We start from the raw sequence: 16,804 nt of genomic DNA, 5'->3' as shown, positions 1-16,804 counted from the left end.
ATTAGCTCGGATCTAGTCTATGCTACATCAAACAAGGTGTACCAATTTCAGTAAGATACAGTTCAAATATTCAGGCACTATAAACCTTTAACCAGAAATTCCCAGCTCAGAAGGGCAGAGTCCAGCCTCTTCTCCCACAAGAGTGCAGACCACGAACCTTCTTAATGTAAAATAACTGGTCTGAAGCCCAAGTGCTTAAACCAGAACTAATACACTTGGACACTGGGCTCTCAATCAGCAGTTCCCAACTTAGAAGGATGAAAGCTACCTGTCCTACCACCAACAGTGCTTGCCACAAACCTTTCTAATGTAAAACAACTGGTCTGAAGCCCAAGTGCTTAATCCAAAAGACTTAGAATGATAGCCACACTTTAATCAAGTTACAACCAAGCAGTAATAAATACAATTGAATACTTTAGAGAATGTCTGGATTAGTGCTCAAGTTACACAAACAAAGCTAGATCCAGCAGGCCCAAATCCAGTCTATGCCACAGCAAACAAGGTGCACCAGCTTCAGTAAGAAGCCTTTCAGATATGCATGTACTATAAGCCTTTAACCAGAAATTCCCAGCTCAGAAGGGCAGAGTCCAGCCTCTCCTCCCACAAGAGTGCAGACCACGAACCCTCTTAATGTAAAATAACTGGCCTGAAAGTCCAAGTGCTTAAACCAGAATTAATACACTTTTAGAATAACAGACACTTAGCCCTCAATTACCAGTTCCCAACCTAGAAGGATGTAAGCTACCTGTTCTGCCACTACAGTGCAGACCACAAACCCTCTCAGTGCAAAACAACTGGTCCGAAGCCCAAGTGTTTAAACCAAAAGGCTTAGAATGAGTTACACCAAGCAGTAATAAATACAATTGAGTATTTTTCAGATGATGCAAAAGTAAAATGAAGTAGGTAGAAACACAAGTACAGTAAAAGCAGATGAATTTTTTTTTTTTTAATCTGAACAAGTGCTGAGATCAAAGAAACAGATTTGAGTGCTGAAACTAGAAAACTGGCTAGTTATAAGAAAAAAAACAAGCTGTTTTTTTATGGTAAGACATAACTTCTTTATCTGATATTGTTAATCCTCGTTCGTTCCTTACGTGTGGGACAGAGTCCCCAGCTACCTCTATTCCTGGGAGGCTGTCATGGAAGGACATTCCTGAGCACTATAGAACCAAAAGATGCTCTTCCCCTGGAGGCCAAATCCTATTTGTAATGATTGATGAAGGTATGAGGCGTAGCCCAAGTTGCAGCTGGACAGATGTCATGTAAAGAAGCTCTGGCATGGAAGGCAGCAGAAGTTGCCACTGACCTTGTCAAATGAGCCTTTATGGTAGTAGGCAGTGGAATATCACGTTGTGTATAAATGAAGGTCACACAGTCTTTCAGCCTTCTAGCCAATGTGACCTTAGCAACAGCACATTCTAATCTAGGTCCAGAATAGGCCAAAAATAACTGGTCTGATTTACGAGAGGCATTAGTCCTGTTCATGTAGAAGCGAATTTGCCTGTGAATATCTAGGGTATGTAGGCAATACTCTCCTTTGAATAGTTGGGAAGGAATACTGGCAATTCAGTGGTTTGGTTAATGGACATTTCAGAGATCACTTTTGGCAGAAAGGAAGGATTAGTTCTCAATGACACTCTCTCTCTATGAAAAATCAAGTATGGACTCTTGATGCATAAGGCTTGAAGCGCAGAGATACGTCTGGCAGAAGTAATGGCGAGCAAAAACAAGGTTTTCCATGACAAGTATTTGAGGCTGCAAGAAGAAGCTGGTTTAAAAGGTGGCATTGTCAAAGCTTGTAGAACTAATGACAGGTCCCATGGTTGAATAGGTTCTCTAAAAGGGGACTTTAGATGATTCACACCTTTTATGAAGATCTTTCATAATTTGTGTGACATGAGAGGAGTCTTGGACTCCCTCATGGAAATTAGATATTGCAGCCAAATGAACTCTAATGGTAGCGGTCGATAGACGTGATTGAAATAGGTCGGCTAGATACTCCAGTACATTTGACACTGGTGCTGAAAAGGGATCTACTTTCTTTTCTTTCAGCTAAAGGGTAAATCTTTTCCACTTGATTAGATAAGTAATTCTAGAGGAAGACTTATGAGATACAATAAGAATGTCCCGTACTGGCAAAGAAAGATCAGTCTGCCTGGCAATCAAGGGAATTGGAGGAGCCAAGCTGTGAGCTTCAGGCTGTCCAAGTTGGGATAAATCAGTTTCTGCGGATGGAAGATCAACTCCAGGATTCTATGGAGAATCCATGGTTGAGCTAGCAGGTGAGGCCTAAGGAAGGGGAACGAAATCTGACGAGGCCAATATGGTGCTATGAGGATCACTTTGCTCTTCAACTGGCGGGCTTTCTTCAGAAACTGGGGGATGAGGAGTAGAGGTGGAAATTCATGAAGGCCCGAGGGCCAGTTGTGAACTAGAGCGTCCCTGGGTGACTGTCCCAGAGGGAGAAATCAAGGCAAAGTAGTTGCTGCATTTGTAGTTGGTCGAGGATGCAAAGAGGTCGCAGCAAGGAAAGACCCTAGCAGTTGAAGATCTCAGCAGCTATCAAAGGGATTCAGAGACCTCTCGTGAGGTTGTAGAATGCACCTTCTGAGTCTGTCTGCTATCACTTTGGAACTCCTGGGAATATGCGTTGCTAGAAGAAAACGTTTGGTAGCCATCGCTCATTGCCATATCCTCATGGCCTTTCAACAGAGTGGATAAGATTTGGTTCCGCCCTGTTTGTTGATGTACCAGACCACCGCCGTGTTGTCTGATTGTATCGCAGTAGTCCCAGACGGCAGCAGGGGATGGAATGCTTGCAACGCCAGAAGCACCGCTCTCAGCTCTAGAACATTTATATGCAGTTGGGCCTCCAATTCGGACCATGTACCTTCGACTGTCTGTCCCTGACATAGCCCCCCCACCCTATCAGGGAGGCATCTGTGGTCACTGTAGCCTTGAGCAGCTGGGGGGAGAAGGGGCGAAAACATTGTGACGGGTTGTGGGTCATCCACCAATTTAAATCCTGTTTGCACCTGTGAGTTACTCGAATCTTGGCTGAAGGAGGTTACTGAAAAGGATACCATTGGGTGAGCAGTAGCCATTGTAGAAGCCTCATGTGAAACCTGGCCAGGGGGACAATGATGTTGGAGGCTGCCATGGAACTCAACAACTGTAGGACAGAGTGAGCTGTGGATTCCTTCCTTGAAAGAATTGGGATCAGTTGTTGCTTTATCCTTAGAATTCTGTGCTCTGGAATGGATGCTCTGCCATTCTTTGTATCCAAGATGACCCCTATGAATTCTGTGGACTGAGATGGGGTGAGATTGGATTTTTGCCAGTTTATGGTTATGGCTAGTCTTTCTGCAGCGAGGAGAGAGTATGCCAGGACTTCTTCCAATAGATGTCTGGTGGGGCCGGAGATGAGCCAGTCATCTAGGTATGGAAACACCTGGAATCCTTGTAGTAGCAAGTGAGCTGTGACAACTGTGAACACTCCTGGGGGCTGTAGAGAGTCCGAAGGGCAGTACTCTGAACTGGTAGTGACTAGCTCCCACACGGAAGCGCAGAAATGTTTTTGATGGCCTGTCCACTTTTATGTGGTAGTACACATCTTGAAGATCTGTCGAGCACATGCATTGGTCTTTTTCCAAAAGTGGAAGGATAGACTGTATTGTGACCATCAAGAATTTTTGTACTCTTACAAACTTGTTCAATACACTGACATCCAAAATTGGCTTCCAGTCCCCGGTTTTCTTTGGCAACAAAAATAGTCTTGAGTAGAATCCGGATCCTGTCTGTTCTGGAGGGACTATTTGGATGACTCTTTTTCTTAGCAGCTTTGATATCTCTAATGTTGCTTCTTCCCTTTGACTGGGTGGAACGTCGGGTAAGTTTGTTAGCTGGGCAGGACAAAGATTGAGGGGAATATGGTAACCTCTAGTTATTATCCTTTGTACCAAAGAGTCGGTGGTGATGGTTAGCCAGGCAGAAGGGTACAAGGAGAAAGAACCCCCAACCACCTCCAGAAGAAAGGAGTTGGGCCGCTCTTCTGGAGTGCTGGTAGGATTGGCCAGGAAGAGTGTCCCTGGAACCCTGGTTACTCGGACCCCCTCTGCCCCGAAAAGAGCGTCTTCCCTGTGAGTTTCCCCCTTTGCCTGTAGGGGAGAACTGAGCCTTTGTGTCACGGAAAGGACCCTAAGACTTTTTGTACCATATCTTCCCACTCTTCTGGTTTCTGGAGAAAGCACGTTAAGGGGAAGAATAATGAACACCCACGGCAGAAAGTGTCTTACCATCCTGTTCATGTCTGGCCAGTGTGCTTTTAACCTTGGGTCCAAACAATGAAGAGTAGTCAATGGGACTGTTGAGAAAGGAAGCTTTAAAGGGTTCAGCGAAATTACACAAGTGCATTCAGGCGTGTTGCCTCAGAACAACACCTGAACTCGCCGCTCTAGCTGCTGCTCCTGATGCGTGAGATATCAGACACATGGAGGAGTTAGATATCGTTTCAATGGTGGCCATCTAAGACACCTCTTTGTCACGTACCTCATCAGACACGGCACCAGCCAATGTTTCAGAGAGCTCAGGAATTAAATCCCTTTGAAGCCTGGTAAAGTGTGCCATATAATTCAGGGACCTGATTGCAAAGGTCGCTGATGCAAGAGTATGCTTCCCTATTCTGTCCAGAGCCCTGGACTCTTTGTTGGGCAGATGGACAAGTATGGCTTTCTTCTTCTGCCAGATCCTTCTTGGTTGCGACTGCCACCACCAGAGCATCTGCAGGAAGACCTTTGGACCAATGGGGGTCAGTAGCAGAAGGGGGCAAAATGTTATCTAGCCTCCGGGGAATGGCCTCAGCGGTGTCAGGAGCCTTCCGTGCACGCTGCATAACGAGCCGGACCAGTTCGTCAGCAGGTGGAGTAACCCAGGAGGTAGGGGGCCTGGCGCAAAAGGCCTGCAGGAACACAGACTCTTCAGAGGTTGGGTTAGAGGGCTGCCAGTCACCTCTCTGTTTAAGGATTTCAAGGATATCACCAAAGGATACCTCAGAGGGTGACCGAAGGGACTCTTCCCCATCATCAAAGTCCGTGTCTTCCGGAAGGGACTCTTCTGTGGAGTCCATGTACTTCCTCTTGCTCGAGCTTTTTCAGTGAACTTCCTCAGAGGGAGAAGCTGGGGAAGACAACACAAAAGGGGTTTCCTGTGGGAGTATATCCTGAAGCCCTTGCGCCCAGTGTCCGCTCGGAGCGACTTGTGTATATTGCTGTCCAGAGGAGGGCTTTGAGATTGATAGCACATTATCGCCAGCCGACACCAAAGCCTTCCCCGTTAGCTGGAAGACTGGTCCACCTGAAGAGTGGTGAGTGTCCAGGACAGGTGTCACCCCTCCCCTAAGTGGCTCAGTCTGCCGACTCGGGGTCCTGAGATGGTTGTGAAGCACCAAATTATGTACGCCACAGCTGACATCCTGGGTCATAGCAAAACTCTCCTGCCACGAAGGCAACTACGGTTCCTTAGTGAGTTCCATAGAGGGAACAGTGGAGGGGGAAGACTGCTATATCAAGGTACTTCACAGAAAATGAAGGAGGAGAATAAGTAGGGGTCTTTGGCAAAGGGTGATCACCTCCCAAGAAAGGATAAGTCCTGGGGAGGGCGGAATACCTCTGACCAAAAGCACTTGATCCACAAGACGCAACACGTGTTCAGTGAGGCTTCTAGTGGATTTTACGGACACGACTGAGGGAGAGTCAGGTCTATCCAAAGATGGGGCAAGCTCGATGCCCACCTCACCAGTCTGCACTGAAAACAGCAGGGGTCGTAAGAGACTGAACTACAGCTGTCTGCACTGAGGAAATAATTGGTGCTGAAGTCATTGTCTGCACTGACGATAAGGTCGGTGCCGAAGTGGTTGGCACTGAGGCTGGGACCGAAAAAACTGTGTCAATAACGGAGTTGTCAGTTCCGGGTAAGTTGTTGGAGCCAATGTGGTAACAGTCTGCATCGACTTGATAGTTGGTGTCAGTGGAGAAGTCTGAACCGAGGAGCCCCTCTGTACCGGTACGGTAAAGGGCACGCTAGTCGGTGCCGAAATCACAGATGGCCTCAGTGCCGAAGGTCTAGGCACCGAAACCGCTGGAGCCGAAAAAGTCAGATTCAAAGTGGAAAGCTTAACCGCCTTGGTTCTCTGTTGGTGGGAGTCCCCAGCCGGGGACGAAGGAAGAGACTTGGCCTTTGTATGTTCATCAGTCTTTTTCTTTTGGGAAGTTGGAGGGGTTGATGCCTCCAACCCAGAAATAGCCTCTGAAAAAGGAGATTTAAGTAGCCCCTTCAATAACAATTTATTTTTCCTGTCAATCAGCGTCCTGTTAGAGAAATTCTTACATATTCCATAGGGCGGGTCAACTGATAAATGAGGCACAGCCAAGCAATAGACACACAGGGAATGTGCATCTGAAGTAGGTAATTTATGGCCACAGTCTGAACATCTCTTAAATCCTGGGCTACCTTTTTTATCTGCCATGTTAGGAAGGATGGAAAATCAGAACGAATACCAGCAATGATACAAGAAATATCTGAAGGTAAGGAGGAAAAGGGGTTTCCAACAATGATAAAGAAGAAAATACCTTGCGGTAAATAGAATGAAGGGGATTGAAAAGATTCAAGAAGGGATAGTCGCTAAATGCGATAAGGTAAGAGAAAACAAGCTAGTAACTTTTCTGAGAGAAAAGTTGTTTTAGACTAGTATGACAAAAAAAATATTGTACTTAGCTCAAGAGAAGTAGCTTGACACGACTGAATGGTGATGCGGCAAACGAGATCTGAGGTAATGGAGAGGGGAATTCTGAGTAAGAGTTTTAGCTCGAGAGTTTGTAGCTGATGCGAGCTTAGAAGATGCCCGGCTCGGTTCCGAGGTTGGAGTTCATACCCACACTTAAAGAATGAACGAGGATTAACAATATCAGATCACACATAAATACACGAAAACATACTCGGAGGCTCTAAATAAAAATCTGCAAAAGCAATAGATTCCTCCAAAGCAGACATCCAAGCAAGCTCCACCCCCCAACACAAACCATGAAACACGTACTTCATGAAACCAGTGTGTCACGCAATCACAGCCCTTAAGGCAAAATAACATACCCACCACACTAGTAATAGGTGACTCTATAGTCAGGCACATTGATGTCCCACTCACTAGGCTGAACAAGGAGAAGGTTACTATTAGCTGCCTGTCTCGTGCCAGGATCTGCCACATAACACAAGCACTCAGGTCACTCCAGAGCAAATGCGAGTCTGTCATTTTCCATGGTGGTGTGAATGACCTGTGTGCCGTACCTCCCTGAACTACATGAAAAGAGACATGGAGGAGCTCTTTGATCACGTAGGCCAGGCCTGTATGACCCTGACCCTGAGTAGCATCCTGCCCTCACCAAGAATGATACCACAATATAAAGAAAAAGTTATCAATTTCAACAATTGGCTAAGCTTCTGGTGTCATTCAAAGGGGATCCAGTGTCTGTCAGCCTGGGATGACATGCTCGACAAACCACGCTACTTTACTAGAGACGGCTTGCACCTGTCACCCTTAGGCTTTCGAATACTGGCCAAGGCTCTTTCCACCCCCATATTTCCTTTTTTAGGCAAGGCTCAAAAGGCAAACCCACTGCCATAAATAGCACAAGTAACAAAAAACTGAGTTTAATGCTACTCAATGAAAGAAGTCTACACCTCAAAATGCATGCACTCGAGGCACTCCTCAGTATGGAGAAAATCGATATATGTACAGTAACATAAACTTGGTTTAAGGATGCAGAGAGCACCCCAGCACGACCAGGTACATCTCATACCATACATTTCGGCCACAAAACCCAAACCGAAATACAAAAGGCTGGGGCTTATTCATATTCATCAAGAATACCCACACCTCCACATTAGTGGCAAAACGCAATGATTCAGAGATCATTCACGTTGCAACTAACAACGGTCAAAACTGCAATTCGAATTGTAGCTTGCTACAGATCACCCACCGTGTCCCAGGACACCCATTCCGCATTTCTGGAAACACTGGGAAACATAAAGGTCCTACCAACACGCTGATATTGTGTGATTCAATTACCCAAACATTAACTGGGAGAATTACTCAAGTACTAACTCCCTTGCCTAACATTTCTTTGAGTTTATAAACTCAGACACACTAGGTCAACTGGTCAACACCCCCACCAGAGGTGACAACATATTGGACCTGGTCATCACCAACATGGGTGACTGGTGTTCCACTCCAGAGGTCAACCCCTTGCTGGTTAGATCTTACCATATACTAATCCCTCTGGATATTCACATTCGTCCCCCCCCCACCCCTGGTCAAAGAAGCTACCATGAAAAGCTTTTCTAAAGCAACTCCACGTTACTTAAGACCGAGGTGGAAAGTTTCAAAGCCCCCATGCCAAAGGATAACGCTGTCCAAGCTGCAAAATCCTTTACTAATGCACTCTATGGGCACCTACAAGAATGCATGGATCATGCTATCCCAAGCAAAACCAAGACTCACTCCTCCAAGAAAAGGAAACCAGTCTGGTAGATCCCTACCGTAAACAAGCTATGCAATAGAAGGAGGAAACTAGTACAGAAAAGTAAAATCCCAAAAAGGGAAGACGTCCCTGATCAGTATCGGCAAAAAACTGCGATCCCTCATAAAATCATCCAAGGCTAGCTTTGAAAGAAAAATTGTCAAGGACTCCAAAGATAACCACAAGGCATTCTTTAACTGTCAAAAATCTAAGTGGCAATTCTCAGATCTGCTCGTAGTTAGTGCAGAATGGCAGAAAATACACTGAACCGACCAATATCACCAACATCCTTTCAGGCAGGTTCAGTGCAAACTTCACCCCCCTCTCACCCCCAAAAGGGCCCATAACCATACCAGAAGAATGTAGTGCCCCTGAAATCACAGATACTCAGATTAAAATAGCCCTCTCCAAATCCAAAAACACAGCATCAGTGGGACCGGACGGTGTCCCAGGCTGCGTCCTACACGAGCTCAAAGATGAACTAACCCCTCACCTAAACACACTGTTGAAACTCAGCCTCTCCACAGGCTATGTGCCTATAGATTGGTGCACAGCAACGATTATTCCACTCCACAAAGGTGGAGCCACAACATACCCTGAGAACTATCGCCCTATAAGCCTGACTAGCTTGGTCTGCAAGGCTATGGAGAGCATCATCATGGATCTCATAAACAGAGACAATGGGAACCTCCCAGCACTGGACCCTACCCAGTTCGGCTTTAAGAGCAGATCATGCTTCCTGAACATGATGGACTTCTTTGAGACAGTTACGAAGGCTAAGGACGAGGGAAAGGTGGTACTCACAGCCTACCTAGACCTCGCAAAGGCCTTCAACACCATTCGCCATTCAGGTGTTATAGACAACCTCACCACCCCGGAACTTAAACCGCTATCTCACGAGATGGGTTGCCAACTGGCTCACGGACAGAACCCACATGGTAAGACTTGCGGGAGCCAGTTTGACTCTAAACTTTTTGTAAATGGCATTCCCCAGGGCTCAGTCCTAGGACCCCTCCTGTTTGGCATATACTTCTTAGAGGTTCAGGCAAGCACAGAAGGGCTATGGCTGACCAAGTTCACAGACTACTGCAAACTAGGGGCTATAATTGACTCTCCGGCGGACACAGACATCCTCCAAAAGGGTGTCTCAGACAGATACCTGGTGTCAAAACCATGGCCTCAAGCTAAATGCCAAAAAGTGCATTAGTCATCCCCTTTGGAAAAAAGTCCCCACAAACTACCACATAGGTGGTAGCCCCCTAAGTACAGAAGAAGTAATAAGTGATCTGGGGACCCAAGTAGTTAGTAACTGCTCCTTTGATAATCACATTGCCACAGTAGTTAGAAAATCTTTCTATGTGGCCCACCTAATCACAAAATCAAAAGAGGTCATTGTGCCCCTCTACGCATCACTCCTCAGACCCATCATAGAGTACAGCACCCCATTTGGGATGTACCTTACAAAGACAGCTGCAACAGCTGGAAAAGACCACAGAAGTACCTCACCAAGAGGATCACTAGCCTCAAACAGATGCCCTATGTAGCTCAACTGAAGAAACTTCAGCTGTACTCCGTTGCATACCGGCTACTCAGAGGTGATCTCTGCCTGACATACAAGGCTATGTCCAACCCAGAATTGATGGACATGCTCTACCTAAAGAAAACCATATTCCCTCAAGCAACATGCTCTACCTAAAGAAAATCATATTCCCTCAAGCAACATGCTCTAGGGATCTAAACCTCACCACAACAATAAACAGGACGTGCTGGAGGGCTATATTCCTGTTCAAGCGACTTCCCATACTTTGGAACAAGATTCCAATCTACATTAGGCAGAGCTCCTCGCTAACCCTCTTCAAGAGAAACCTTGACGAGTGGATGGGAAACAGAAAGTTTACCCCGGGGATCACTTCAATGGCTCTGCTGGACAGAGGCACAGGGAAGTAATCTAAGGGGGCTACGAAAGCCAACACATTCCGGCTAGGCTTATAAATGCCTTTGGGCAGATAGCCTAGTTACCTACCTATGAACCTATTCCATTTTTAAAAATTGATTGATTTAATTGCATTGTGTATTGTTTGCCTTTAATACACTGTAAATGTGGTACACTCAAGGCAGAGCACAGCAGGATTTCAGGCACTGTGATGAATGCAACGTACTTGGCACTGTAAATGTTAGGGTTGATGTCTTTTCTGGCCTCTTGTGTTAGTGTAATTTTCAGTGCTGTTCCATTGGCCAGGTGTTTAAAGTTTTAGTCTCTGATTACTGACACTAATTATTTACTTGTCACAGTAATTTGTGTGTATATGCAAATAGTTTGTTTTGCATGTATTTTCAACCTGACACTTATTTCTTGAATAAAGTCTAAGTGAAGTGACTGGGACATCTGATAGAGGGCTGAAAAACTTTGTAAGGTACCATATGGTGGTTTAAAAGGAAACTGTTGCTCAGAAGTGTCCTAAATTTTACCAGAATCATTTCCATTTTTATTACAAGTCCCACTCATATAGTCAGATGATTATTTAGTGCCAGTGGGGAGAGAACTTTTAATTCTTTACAGGTTCAGTTAGTAACAGAAGACAACCTGTTAAATAGCTCCTTTAGCCTTTAAAACGTACTGCAGGCTGCTTCCTGAAATTGCTGTGACCCCCACAGTGCACCATTCCCCCATGCATGTGGCAGATTTACATATGTAGGTCATGTCCTTTTAGAAATGCATCCTATTTATAAAGTAGTCTATTCCATTTGATTTGGCTTAATGTTCTGTACAACAGAGGTAGTTCATAGGTTCATACTAGGCTATCTGCCCAAGGGCATTTATAAGCCTAGCCAGAGTTTTGTGGCTTTCGCCACCCCTTTAGTTTAGAGGATACTATGCCCATTATTTTGCTGTGCCTCTGTCAAGCAGAGACACAGAGATAATCCCTGGGGTATATCTGCGATCTCCCATCCATTGGTCAAGATTTCTCTTGAACAAAGCCAGCGAGGTGCTCTGCCTCACATGTACCGGGATTTTGTTCCACAGCATAGGGAGTCTCTGGGTGATGAATCTGTCCCTCCAGCACGTCCTATTAATAACCGTGTCAAGGTTTAAGTCTCCCGCCCTTGTAGTTCTGAGGGATCTAGATTTTTTGAGGTGAAGCATGTTCATCAATTCTGGGTTGGACATGGCCTTCTATGTCAGGCACAGGTCACGTCTGAGCAGACGGTAAGTGACTGAGTAGAGCTGAAGTTCCTTCAGTCGGGCAGCATAGGACATATTTTTGAGACCCTTTATCCTTTTGGTGAGGAACTTTTGGGGCCTTTCCAGTTGCTGCAGGTGTCGTGTCAGATACATTTCGAATGGGGCATTGTACTCAATCATTGGCCTGATGAGTGATGAGTACAGGGGGACGATGACTTCCCTTGATCTAGATGCGAATCCCTTCATGATCAGGTGGGCAATGTAGAAGGTCTTCCTAACTACTTTGGCAACGTGAGTATCAAATGAGAGGTTACTGTCAACCTGGGTACCCAGATCCCTGATAACCTCTTCTGTGCTTAGTGGGTTGCCGCCTATATGGTAGCTAGGGGTAACCTTGTTTTTCCCGAAGGGTATGACTATGCATTTTTTGGCGTTTAACTTTAGGCCATGGTTTTTGCACCAGTTTTCCATTTCTATAAGACCCTTCTGAAGGATATCTGTGTCAGATGTGTTCTCAACTATGGCGCCCGGTTTGCAGTCATCTGTAAATTTTGTCAGCCATAATCCTCCTGTGTTTGCTTGGACTTCTGAAAAGTAGATGCCGAACAGGAGAGGGCCCAGGATTGAGCCCTGTGGGACACCACTTGTGACAGGCTTTAAGTCTGACATGGCGCCAGCAACTCTGACCCTGTGGGTTCTGTCACTTAGCCAATTTGCAACCCAACTTGTGACGTATGGGTTTACATTTAAGCTGATGAGTTTTTCAGTGATACCTGAGTGGGGTATTGTGTCGAAAGCCTTTGCCAGGTCGAGGTAGGCTATGTGGACTGCCTTTCCCTCATCAATGGCCTTGGTGACTGTTTTGAAAAAGTCCACCAGGTTTAAAAGGCACGATCTGCCCTTGACAAAGCCAAACTGGGTCGGATCCAAAGTCTGCAAGTCTCCTATGTCTTTATTTATGAGTTCCATTATGATCCTCTCCATAGCTTTGCAGATCAAGCTTGTCAAGCTGATGGGACGGTAATTTCCCGGGTCGGTGGAGGCACCTCCTTTGTGAAGTGGGACCACAGTTGCCGTACGGCACTCCTTAGGCACGTATCCTGAGGTGAGGCTAAGATTAAACAGCTGCCCTAACTGCGGGTTTAATTCCTCATTGAGTTCGTGGAGCACACATCCGGAGACACCATCTGGTCCCATGGATGCTGTGTTTTTTGCCTTGGAGAGAGCAGTTCTCACCTGAGCATTTGAGATGTTTGGGGGGCTATAATTCTCTGGTATAGATATCTCACCTTTTGGGGGGGGGAGTTTGCACTGAACCTGTCAGCCAGTATGTTGGCGATGTCTGTAGGTTCAGTAATTTTTACATCATTTTGAACTTATTCTGAGCATATCTGGGAGTTTCCTCCCAGGTTTCTAACATAGCTAAAGAAGGCCTTATGATTGTCCTTTGAGTCCTTGGCAACTTTTCTCTCAAAATTTGCCTTGGATGATTTTATGAGAGATCTTAATTTTTTACTTATAATGATCAAGGGTGTTTTCCCTTTTAAGGATTTTGCTCTATCTTGTAGTAGCTTCCTCCTTTTGTTGTAGAGCTTGTTTAAGGCTGGGGTCCACCAAACTGGACGCTTGCCTTTGGTACAAAGGGTCTTTGTTTTGTTTGGGATTGCCTGATCCATGCAGTCCTGTAGGTGCTGGTAGAAGGCATTTGTAAGTGATTCAGCGGTTTGAGTAATGGTTTCCGCAGTCTCGGGGGCCAAAAAAGAGACCACATTAGCCTTTAGAAGTGTGAAGTCGGCTTTTGAGAAGTTCTTCACTGTGGTCTTTTTTATCTCAGGTGGGGGTGGGATGTGGACTTCAGTGAGATTAGTTTATGGTCTGATCTCACCAGTGAAGGATATACTTCCGGTATTGAACATTGTGAACCCATGTTCGTGATGATGAGATCTAGTATGTTATCTCCTCTTGTGGGAATGGTGACTAGTTGTTCCATGGCATTTGAGTTTATGAACTCTAGGAACCTTTGGGCTAGATTGTTGGGGCTAGAGTAGTGGTCCCAGTCTATATTCGGGTAGTTGAAATCACCTAGTATGATGGTGTTTGGAGATACATTTATCCCCTCCAGTGTTTTCAGGAAAGCTATGTGAGGTTCCTGAGATTGAGAGGGTGGCCTGTAACATGCTACAAATTGCAGAGCAGTCTTGCCTATGGTTAGTTGCACCTGGATGGTCTCCGATGCATCGTGCGTTGCCACCAACCTTGAGGTGTGGGTGTTCTTGATGAATATAGACACCCCCCCTCCTTTCTTGGTGTTGTCCGGATTTTGGGGCCAGAACGCATGATAAGAGGTAAAGCCTGATAGTGCCGGGGTGCTCTCTGGAGCCTTGAACCAGGTTTCAGTCACAGCACAGACATCGATGTTCTCCATACTGAGAAGGGCCTCGAGTGCATGCATCTTGAGGTTGAGACTTCTGGCATTGAGCAGCATTACCCTTAGTTTTTTTCCTTTTTTGTGTTCTAGGGTGGTAGGTTTAGAATTTGAGCCTTGCCTAAAAAAGGCACTATGAGGGTGGCAAGAGCCTTTGCCAATATCCGGAAGCCCAGGGGTGACAGGTGCAAGCCGTCCCTTGCGAAGCAGCGTGGCTTGTCCAGCATGTCATCCCAGGCAGACAGACATTGGATCCCCTTTGAATGACACCAGAGTTTAAGCCAATTATTAAAGCTGATCATCTTGTAGTAAGTATGCAACTATTGTCCTACACAGCATTTTCTGTAAATTGATACGTTACTTAGTTTCCCATGGGTTGGCTATGTATTCTGTGTGATGTGAGTAAATCTGGGGTCCTATAGTTTGATATATGCTGACCAGTATATTTAACAATCCTTGCTGTTCTAGATCAGTCTCTGTGTACTGCATCTTGAGTCAGCATTTTAGCATGTTTGCTCTGAAGATGCTGGCATTTCACAGCTCTTGATATTTTTATTAGTTCCTAGTTGGAATTCTCTATCTCTAGATCAAGCTGATGTTTCTTTCCACAAATTAAAGCTGTGCATTTTAGATTAACTTGTGATTCTGTAACTTGTGTGTGTGTGTGGTCCAGCACCCTACCCAGAGTTATTCTCTACTATGTGCTTATTTTTTTGCAGGAATGGTCAGTGGCTTCTCCATTTCTGTTTTCTGAGTAGGATAGCATCTGAAGAATGAGTAAATGAAGCAACAAGTATCTGATCTGCTTTTCTGAGCAAGTTAATGGTCTTGTCACCATTATTTATGTATTGGAACAGAAAATGTCATTATAATGTATGCTAAGTAAGACTGCATTACAGATTGTATTTCATTGTCTGCAAATTGTATTTTTAAACAGGGATTGACGGAAGAAATGGTTCTTTCCCTTTCCCAAATTTTTGATGTGACCTAAAAAATTTTGAGAGCTAAATCAAGCATATATGCTTTTTGATTTCAGGCAACAAGAGAGGATCAATACACAAAGGGAAGAAATAGAGAGGCAAAGAAAATTATTAGCCAAACGGAAACCACCAGCAATGGGACAACTACCTCCCCCTAATATGGAGCAAAAGCAGCGTAAGAATAAAACTAACGGTGCTGAAAATGAAGTGTAAGTTATAGTAGCTTTTGTTTCAGCAAATAGTTTTCCTGCACAAAATTAAATTTTATATTCTGAAATTTTTGAATTGTAAGATGCTGTTTGACTAGAGTTTGTTTGTGGTAGTCTAGTGCATTTTTTTAATGAAGCCAAGTATAGTTTGACTGAACTACATCTGCATTTTCCCACCCACCTAGTGCTGTTGCATCCTTTCAAGTCATCATTTTGGATTTCACCACTGTTTTAACCTTCTCCTATCTTCAGCACTGTGAATATATTTTCTACTGCATGAGACTGCCTACCCTTTTCCACATTTGAGCTTATTTTCCCCTGATTTGTTTTGGTTATGTGGCAGACCTAGCAGCCTCATTGCTGAAGCTCATCCTCATTTATCTTGCCCCTCTAGTCAAGTACAGGGTGTCTGGGTCTTACTCAGGGCATCATCCCTTTATGACACAGGTTCAGGTAGTATGTTATAACCCCGTTAACCTCTGGTGTTATTAGGGGTGAGTGAATGTACTGCCATTGTCATTGCGATTAGCTGATCCCAGCTCTAGAAAATCCTCCGATCGAAATGAATTTTGATGTCTGTGACAGCCACTTTGACCTACCACCAGAGTGCACCTTGGATTAAAGCTTTAGCTGAAAAGACTTAATTTTCCTCATAATGCAGTAGAGTAGAAGTTAAGAAATGGCTTATGTGGGAGTAAAACTTGCATCCTTTTAATCATTACTCCAGAGCCATTCATCCAGTCTGTGTTATACTATGTTATGTTTTTGTAGTACTTTCATGAAGGTTTACATTTTATATTATTAGAGCCAGAAATTCTCTGTGTTTATATTCGTATGTTGCACCTTTTGGCTTTTAATAAAGTATGTCCAAGTTTATTCAAAATATCATTTAATGTCCTTCCATAGCTCTGTTGCAGTATTCTTAACTAAAGGGATTCCCTGCCATGGGTAGCCCAACATCCAGCAAGTATACCAAAGCCTTAGGATTTTATAGACGACGTACATCGCACTTATGCTCCCCACTCAAGGTGCAGGGCATAAAGGTGACGTATGGACCTACATACCTTAGAACTACTTTGCCACCAGTCTGAAGACCATCAGTGATCGTTCGTCTGAATGCTTCTTTCTCTGTTCTGTTTCTTTTCTTACTACTTTAGTTCTGAGTTTACATGTCATCCAGAAAGGGAAAATGCTAGTGTGTGAGGCATATTCCCCAGAGGGATCAACACAAGCGGTGTCTATTTTGTTCGTGTGGTCATGAGAAGCACTGAAAGTGTTCTATTTGCCAAGCATTTGTCCCCAAGACCCTACATAGTCATCTCTCCTCCTTGTCTATTTGCCTGGAGAACCAACATCTTAAATTGTTGACGCAAGGTGTTATGGTGGATTCTTCCCCTCCCGAAGGTCAGCATCTGCCAAAAAAAAGGCCAAAAGAG

General features: G+C 44.8%; 1 protein-coding gene across 6 annotated transcripts in view; it reads left to right on the top strand.

The window, feature by feature from the left end:
• The window catches only part of TLK2 (tousled like kinase 2), a 3,436,060-nt gene that overhangs the window by 2,058,382 nt on the left and 1,360,874 nt on the right, over positions 1-16,804 (top strand). For all 6 annotated transcript variants that reach the window (XM_044055220.1, XM_044055218.1, XM_044055219.1 and 3 more), the window contains one exon: positions 15,216-15,368. In XM_044055220.1, the coding sequence (XP_043911155.1) occupies positions 15,216-15,368 (153 nt within the window). The remainder of the gene's footprint in view (positions 1-15,215; positions 15,369-16,804) is intronic.

The sequence above is a fragment of the Protopterus annectens genome, chromosome 13.part0 (assembly GCF_019279795.1).
Source record: "Protopterus annectens isolate FY-2018-M chromosome 13.part0, PAN1.0, whole genome shotgun sequence".
NCBI lineage: Eukaryota > Metazoa > Chordata > Ceratodontiformes > Protopteridae > Protopterus > Protopterus annectens.
The sequence above is the reverse complement of the archived record's forward strand: the minus strand, read 5'-3'. Positions and strand labels throughout refer to the sequence as shown.